The following is a 9,781-nucleotide window of genomic DNA, read 5'->3' on the forward strand; positions in this document are numbered from 1 at the left end:
TGTGGAAATGTATATGTGTGTGTGTGTGTGTGGATTATGTCTAAGGTCTATATATGGTGTATAAATGTATATATATATGTATATAGTACGTATATAATATGTATAGTGTATTACGAATATTTTACATACATACATACACTTCATACACACACACAACACACATATATATATATATTATAATATATATATGTATGTATATCGAAATGTGTATATATGACATAAATTTAAATATAAATATAGATATATGTGTTGTTATATATATATATTAAATAAATATAGAAATATATTGCTTTACATATAAATGTACTATATACAGTATAATTAATATATATAATATATATATATATACACCCTATAAATATATATGAATAACACACACACCTAAATGGTGTATATATAAATACAGCACACACACAACACAAATAATATAAGGATGTATGTAGGTATTTCAGAGTGTGTTGCGAGACAATTGTTCTTCAAATGAACACACACATAAAACAGTTTGTTTCTGGACTTGTCAGAACAATAAACAAAAAACGGCCCCGAACAATGTATTGTTTTTCGCAACGCGGCTCCAGAGAGAAAGGCTTCGTTGGAAAAGAATAAATTGAAGCTTTATAGCTTATAATGGCATGAATGATTTGCGGTGTGTTGACGGGTAAATTGTGCAGAGGCAGGGTATCCTCTACATTCTAAGTTTGTGCATTTCTTTTAAATATTGATTTTAGTTATACGTTTACCAGCATAATAATACTTTCGTTCAGGAAATGTTCTCCATGCGTAAAGCCTCAAAAATGGAAAGATACCAGGGACTTTCACCGATATTTCTTTCTACAGCGTGATTATATAAAATAAATAATATATATATATATATATATATATGTTGTGTGTGAAGTGTGTGTATGTATGTATGTATGTATGAATAATACACACATTGAATAAATAGAATGATAAACAAATAAATAAATGAACACACAGACACAAAAACGCACACACGCACACGAAACGCACACAACGCACACACACACACCCCGCAGGGCACACAATCACACACGCACACACACAACAACACCACACAACACACACACACACACAACCACACACACACACACACACAAAATAGATATACACCCAATACACACACATACACACACACACACACCACAAACAACAAACATGTACACACACAGACACACACACACACCACACACACTACAACACACACATACACACACACACACATATGCAAGGTAAGTATGAAATGGGCAGTGGTAAATAGTGTAGATGTAAGTTTGTAGATCACGGACCATTGGAGAAGGCAAGTCTAAGAAATTGAAAGCACTAGTTCATTTTTATTAGAAAGGCAAATACACAACAGGAAACCACAAGCCACGTCATCTTGCAGAGTGGTTTATCTAATTATCATCAGAGAGAAGAGAGGAAAGAGAGATGTGGGGGGGGGGGGAGACGGGAGCGAGAAAAATATTATCATTATGATTATGTTATTAATTATAATTATTTCTCAGTCATAGTAATTATTATTATTATTCTCATTATAATTACATTATCATTAACGTTATTTATTATCATTATCAATATCATTCTTAATAATCAGTATCATTATCATAATATTTTCTTCTAGTTTGCTTTATCATTATGACACTATTACTATGATTCTTATTTTTAATTTCATTTGACAATATTAAATCCTCTTCCCATACCTCATCCCTTCCCATTCCCCATCCTTTTCTCCAGCCTTCATCCTCTTCCCACCCTCATTACCTCCCAATCCCCACCTCCTTCCCCATCACCCCCGACCCTCTTTCCCAGCCCCCACCTCTTCCCCACCTCTATCCTCTTCCCCATCCTCATCCTCACTCCCCACCCTCACCTCTTCCTCATCTCCATCATCCGTCTTGCCACTCATCTCTTCTTCGACATCAAGATAATTACATTCCGAATCCACCCCCAAAATCCGGTAAGAAAAATATCCATCAAAATAACCAAAGCACAGTAAGACAAGTCCTCACCAAACTTATTTGTCATTATCATACATTTCGTATAGACAGTCACGATTTGAGTTTGAGAGGAGAGAGAGAGAGAGAGAGAGAGAGAGAGAGAGAGGGAGGGAGGGGAAGAGAGAGGGAGAGGAGAGAGAGAGAGAGAGGAGAGAGAGAGAGAGAGAGAGGAGAGAGAGATAGAGAGAGAGAGAGAGAGAGAGAGAGGGAGAGGGAGAGGGAGAGGGAGAGGGGTGTGAGAGAGAGAGAACAAGGGAATGGGGTGGCAGGAGGTTGGAGCAGTTGTTGTGTCTGTGAATAAAAAGATTAAACGAGTTTGCCTGTGTACGCATCGTAAAAAGTAACAGAGAGAGAGAATAATGTGTGCAGAATACTTTATGGTTAATTTTCTTATAGTGTTTAAGCACAGGTTTTTTTAGTTATGAAACCAACGGCCGAATTTCAAAGATAAGACAGAAGTCATTTCGAAAAGTAGATACTTAATACAGACACAAAGCTTGCGTGTTTTGCCAATCAAAGATTATGACTGAATAAAAAAATCCAAATTCAGAAATAAAAATGCTGCTGACCGAGATGAAACATATTCCTAAAAAAAGAAACCACCAACGGTATACTGAGAAAAGAAAAAGAAATGTGCAAAACCATTTAGGGGTTGGACTGCCTAGAAATAACTGCGTGAGAGACTCCACCATCGAGGCCTGGGGTGTCGAACCCTTAGATAAATGAACCGCAAAAGCCAGTACCGTTAAGTGTGTATATATAGTATAATATATATAATATAATATATATAATAATATATATATATACACACATAACGTACTGGCTTTTGCAGGTCCATTTATCTAAGGGTTCGACACCCCAGCCTTCGATGGTGGGAGTCTCTCACGCAGCTTATTCTAGGCAGTCCAACCCTAAATGTTTTGCACATTTCTTTTCTTTTCTCAGTATACCACGTTGGTGGTTTCTTTTTTTAGAATATGCTTTTCATCTCGTCAGCAGCATTTTTTATCTGAATTTTGGAATTTTTTTATCAGTCAGAATCTTTGATTGGCAAAAACACCACCTTAGTGTCGTATTAAGTAGATACTTTTTCCGAAATGACTTCTGTCTTATCTGTGAAAATTCGGCGTTGGTTCATAACTAAAAAAAATGTTAAACACTATAGAAAATTAACCATAAAGTAGTTCTGCACACATTATTCTCTCTCTCTGTTACTTTTACCGATGCGTACACAGGTCAAACTCGTTTAACCTTTTATCACAGACACAACAATCTCAACCTCCTGCCACCCCCATCCCTTCCTCTCTCTCTTCACTCTCCTCTCCCTCTTTCCCTCTCCCTCTCCCTCCCTCTCTCTCTCTCCTCTCTCTCTTCGTCTCTCTCTCTCTCTCTCTCTCTCTCCTCTCTCTCTCTTCTCTCTCCTCTCCTCTCTCTCCCTCTCCCTCCCCTCTCATCTCTCTCTCTCTCCTCTCTTCTCTCTCTCCCTCTCAAACTCAAAACTCGGACTGCCCATACGAAAATGTATGAAAATGCAAATTAAGTTTGTGGGGAAACTTGTCTTACCTGTGCTTGGTTATTTGATGGATATTTTTCTACCGGATTTTGGGGTGGATCGGAATGTAATTTATCTTGATGTCGAAAAAAAGGAAGGAATGAGTGGCAAGAGGATGAGGGAGATGCGGAAGGGGATGAGGGGGGGGAAGAGGATGGGGATGGGAAGAGGATGAGAGGGGGGGGAAAGAGGGGGGGGGATGGGAAGAGGGGGGGGATGGGAAGAAGGTGGGGATGGGGAAGAGGATGAGGGTGGGGAAGAGGATGGGGATGGAGAAAAGGATGGGAATGGGGAGTGGATGAGGATGGGAAGAGGATTAATATGAAATAAAATTTTAAAAAATAATCAAGTAATAGTGATATAATGAAAAAGAAACTAGAAGAAAATATTATGATAATGATAATAGAATAAAAAAGGAATAAATATTGATAATGAAAAAATAACGATAATGATAATAGTAAAAATTAATGAAATAATAAAAAATAATATGAATGAAGAATAATAATAATAAAAAATTAATCATAAGATAATATTCTTTCTCCCCCGGCTCCCCCGCCCCCCCCCCCATTCTCTTTCCTCTCTCTCTCTGATGATAATTAGATAAACACTCCTTTCAAGATGACCCCCCCCCCCCCCCTGGGTTTTTTTTGTGGTATTTGCCTTTCTAATAAAAATGAACCTGTGCTTTCATATCCTTAGACTTGCCCCTTCCCCCATTGGGCCGTGATCTACAACTACATCTACACTATTTACCATGCATTTCATACTTACCTTGCCATATGTGTGTGTGTGTGTATGTGTGTGTGTGTGTGTGTGTGTGTGTTGTGTCTGTGTGTGTACATGTTATGAGTTTTGTGTGTGTGTGTATGTTGTGTATGTGTGTGTGTGTGATGTTGGTGGTGTTGTGTGTTGTGTGTGTGTGGTGTGTGTGTGCGTGTGTGTGTGTGTTTCGTGTGTGTGTGTGTGCGTGTGGCGTGTGTGCGTGTGTGCTGTGTCTGTGTGTTCATTTATTTTTTTGTTTATCATTTATTTATTCCCAAAAGTGTGTATATTCAAAACATACATACATACATACACACACAAAAAAAAAACACACATAAAATATATATAAAATTATATATATTTTTATATATATAAATCACGCTGTAGAATATCGGTGAAAGTCCCGGTATCTTTCCCTTTTGGGCATACGCCTGGAAACATTCCCGAACGAAAGTATTATATGCTGGTAACGTATAACTAAATCATATTTAAAAGAAATGCACAAACTTAAATAAGAGATTAAACCCCGCCCTTTCACAATTACCCTCAACACACCGCCAAATTCATTCATGCCATTACTAAGCTACTAAAGCTTCAATTATGCTTTCCACGAAGCTTTCTCTCCCGACCGCGTTGGAAAACAAACATTGTTCGGGGGCCGTTTTTTGTTATTGTTTCTGACAGTCCAGAAAAAAACTGTTTTATGTGTGTGTTATTTGAAGAACATTTGTTCCCCAAACACACTCTGAATACATACATACATCCTTCATATATTTGTTGTGTGGTGTGTGTATTTAATATATACACACTTAGGTTGTGGGTGTTTATTCATATATATTTTTATGTTATATTTAATATAATATATATATAATTATACATGTATATAGATACATATAATGTAAGCATAAATATTATATATATATAATAAAAATAACACACAAAATATATCTTTTAATTTTTATTTAAATTTATGTATATATACCACATTTACGATATACATACAAATATATATATATATATATATATGTGGGTGTTGGTGTATGAATGTAAAGATGTTGTAATATTCGACATACACATTTCATACTTATATAAAAAGATATACATATATAAAATACATTTATACACAATATAGACATAGGACAATACACACACACACACACAAAATAACATAACACATACACATAACACATATATATACGAATTATATATATATATATACGAATATATATATACGAATATATGTATATATTATATATATATATATATATATATATATTGTGTGGGTGTGTGTGGGGTGTGTGTGTGTGTGTTGTGTGTGTGTGTATGTGTGTGTGTTTTGTGTGTTGGTGTGTAGGGTTGTGTGGTGTGTGTTGTGTGTGTGGTGGTGTGGTGTGTGTGTGTTGTGTGTGTGTAATCTTAAAATAATACTTTATACATACACATCCCCATACAATAAGGACATATTTTCTAGTGCCCTTTTTAAATAACTTTCTTTTCGATCAAAACAAGATTCATAAATCTTATTATTCAAGTTGCGCTTCCTAAAAACAGGCGCGACACACAACGTATGCTAAAATTACCTCATCGGGGAATAAACCCGTACGCTGTTTGTCTGTGCAAAGGGTTTATGATCCCTTTTTCCCAGAACCCCAAAGTTGTCGGGTCCCTTGGAACAGTCGAAAAAACCCATTCATATGTATGAATCCTGTACAGAACTGCGTGCATTGTGTCATTGCCGCGCATCAGTCGTGCGACGAAAAACGGGAGAGAGAGAAAGAACTCTGCGGGTCTACATTCTACCCAAGACTGATTAGCGTCGAAATCCCAAGCTTTACGCCACGTCACGTCATGCGCGGGAAGGACGAATTTGTATAACACAGTGACAAGACTTTACTTACAGAGATCTTGCAACCGCGATCCTGCGGGAGGCAGGGCGGGAAGAGTAGACAATTTTCTCGCACTAAGTACTCAGTCATGGATGGATGTGGGGCGGCTCATCTCAATAAGTGAATTGAGAGAGGCCTATGTCCTGCAGTAGAATGAATGGCTGTTAACCCATTCGCCCCATGTGGCAAGAATACATGCCATGCCCACTGTAATACACGTTTATTTATTGTATTTACACATAGATGGTGCAACAAGTTCTTAATCACCAAATGGCCAGTTATCAGAACTACCTATCTCACCGTTTTACCCTTTTCTTTCACTTTAGGAAAGGTTTATTTTGTATCATTTCATTGTCTAAAATATTTTAATGACAATGTAATAATCATAACATCAATAACAATAATAACAGTATCGATAGTAATGGTATTAATAAGAAAAACTCAATTTCCCACCAATTCAAGGAATGGGAAAATCAGGATCGGTAATTTAAAGTTACGGTCACACTAGTTACTTGTATGAGGAGATCTCCCCTACACACGAACACCAGCTATTATCGGTAGACGGGGATGTGGTCACACTTCTCCTCAAGAAAGAACCATCGTCCCCGCGCAGCGGGGACGATGGTGATGATTTATCGATAGCTATTTAACAATTTACATGGTTCTTAGAGATTTCCTTTCCTTTTTAAAACAGGACAATCAAGGCGTGCACTGGCATGGTCCTATAGAATGAGCCACAACCTGATAGCAGCCATAATTCCAGAAGTGTGCAAGGCCATTTACTCTGTGCTGAAGGACTCGTATCTCAAGCTTCCAACAACATCAGAGGAATGGCAAGATGTAGCTTCTGGATTCCATAACTTATGGAATTTTCCCTTGTGTCTAGGAGCCATGGATGGCAAACGGGTACTCGTAAGGAAACCTGCAAATTCTGGCTCAGAGTACTATGACTACAAGACGAACCACAGCATCATAATGCTAGCCTTAGTGGATGCCAATTACAAGTTTTTATATGTAGATGTTGGAGCAAAGGGCCGTGCAAGTGATGCTGGTGTATGGGATAAATGTACACTCCGTGAATGCATAGAGAGACAGCAGTTGCAAATCCCTCCATCTGAAAATTTGCCCTTCACAAATATAAAGGCTCCATATGTTATAGTAGGTGATGATGCCTTTCCACTCAAGACCTATTTAATGAAGCCATATCCTGGAAGAAACATCACCAAAGAACAAACAATTTTTAATTACAGATTGTCACGAGCCAGAAGAGTCTCTGAAAATGCATTTGGCATTCTTGCCTCAAAGTTTAGAGTACTTATGCAGCCAATTGCATCTAAACCAAATAATATAAATACATCATTTTTGCAACAGTTGTGCTTCAGGGCGAATGGCAGGAGTTGCCAAATATGATGGAAAACTTTCAAGCAATTGCACGAGGCCACTCAAATGATGCTAAAATTGTAAGGGATACTTTCCGAGAATTTTTCCTTACCAGAGGTGCTGTACCTTGGCAAGAGAGAATGGCACATCTTCATTAATGTTGAAATGTAAAGTGCATGTTATAAGGTTAAGTTTGTATTTTTTAAGCCATGTTTATTGTGATGTTTGTTCAGTTAATCAGTGCCTGATTCTTTTTATTGTTTTGTTTAATGTTTATATTATGTATATGTAAAAGGAAAAATCAAATAAAAAAACAATTATATATATTCTAAATTTATTTTTCCTTCATAAAAAAAAAATATATATATATATATTTAAGTATATATAACTAAACTAGACTAGGATAAATAACACCTTAAATGTATGAGCACATAGACCATCACAATAAGATCACAGCCTTTTAAATATTACCTTAAAGTATTTAAAAACAAAAGTACAAATTTCTATATTGACTAGTAAAAAAAAAAAAAAAAAAAAGAGTAATTACGACAGCCTAAATATTGCACATTTTAAACGATTGGATCAACAGTTCTAATCCTGTGGTTTACTTGGAGGTTCTGTAAACTCTTGGGACACTTGGTTCACCAATGCCAGTAGACCATTATGGAATTTCCTCTTCAACTCTGGTTGATGTTCAGGAATCATCTCCATAAAGGCATTAACTAATTCTGCTGCAGGGTTCTTGGGTTTAGTAATTTTTGACTGTTGAATATTGTTCCAAGCTGTATGGACAGTAGAAAAGGATTCCATAATTGTATTCATATTGGTATCAACTTTACTGGCTTTCCTCTTTTTTGTCCTTGGGGTGACAGGAATTATTTCGAGTGGTGATGGTGTTCTTGATGATTCCTCACTTGTTGAGTTGCAATAAGCAGAAGGAATATCTGTGTCCTTTGCTGATGCATCAGTAAGAGGGTCGTCCACCAATTCATTAATGACACCGGTCCATACCAACTCCTCAGTCTGTTCAGTTGATGCCTGCAACAAATACATCACCAAATGTAAGATGTTACATACTTAACATGTTTATGTGATACAATCTGGCAAGAAAAGTCATAAGTTATTGGTAAAATTTGTAACAAGAAGAAACAAGCTTAAAAATGATAAAAGTATTTTCAGCAATTTAGGAGATATTGTTAATCGAATCTAGTAAATTAACAATCTTGCTGTATCAGATATTTGAGTAGATTGCAGTTAAAATTGAGTAATGAATTTCATTTGCTTGTCCTTAGCAACCACAGAGATAATTTTTCATAAAATCAAAAAAAACTTAAAGATATTCTGACACACTGTCTAAAGACCCTTAAAAAGCCACGCGCTTCGTTCAAATTTCTTAACTACCTACGAGGCAATGATACTTATTTGAGAGAATGTACATAAATAAACAAATAAAAATAGTAGAAAGTATTGCACCAAGGTGCTAAGAAAGTAGCCTTACTGCATATAATCTTTCAACTTTGTCATAAAAAAAAAATATTATGATGCAAAAATAACTAATTCATCAATTCATTTTAAATAATTTCTGAAGTGAGTAAGAATTTCATGTTTTAGGGAAATATTTAACTATAATATAGTAATAGTATAGTACTCTTTTAGATAGACTTACTTATATAACCTTTCTATCTTATCATAAAGAAAATTAATGTATCAATGTAAAAATAACTAGTTTATAAAAAGTTCACAAAATAATTTCTCAAGTGAGGAAATCTTTCAAGTTTTTCGGAAATATTTGCTGTGAAAATTTCTGTGAATGTGACTGGGGTACTGTAGCAGACCCTATAATGGAATTTAAAGGGCTGATACCTTCTATTAAGTTATAGAAGGCATAATGATAATTGTAATATTTCATTTCACCCTCAATCGGATGCAGATTTATTGTTAATATTTAACAAAACATATTTGTCATCCTATTATTCTTAGCTATCTTGCTATTGTAGGCTTTTTCCCATACAGAAAACCATGACAGAGATAATATTAGTGAAACAAATCCAAAACATATTTTATGCAACTTGGAGACGCAGATAAATTATTAGTATTATACTGACTTAGACTCACCAACAACCTCAATGCACTATCTTGGCTTATGTAATTTCAGAAAAACACTACACTGAACTGGACTAAAT

The 9,781-nt window shown here is 35.9% G+C and overlaps 1 protein-coding gene across 1 annotated transcript in view; it reads right to left on the reverse strand.

Moving 5' to 3' along the window:
• Window positions 1–7,918: 7,918 nt before the first annotated feature.
• The window catches only part of LOC125046116, a 2,712-nt gene continuing 849 nt past the window's right edge, over window positions 7,919–9,781 (reverse strand). The window contains exon 3 of the mRNA XM_047643761.1: window positions 7,919–8,636. Coding sequence (XP_047499717.1) covers window positions 8,190–8,636 — 447 coding nt within the window. The 3' untranslated portion in view covers window positions 7,919–8,189. The remainder of the gene's footprint in view (window positions 8,637–9,781) is intronic.

Source organism: Penaeus chinensis, chromosome 38 (genome assembly GCF_019202785.1).
Source record: "Penaeus chinensis breed Huanghai No. 1 chromosome 38, ASM1920278v2, whole genome shotgun sequence".
NCBI classification, from domain to species: domain Eukaryota; kingdom Metazoa; phylum Arthropoda; class Malacostraca; order Decapoda; family Penaeidae; genus Penaeus; species Penaeus chinensis.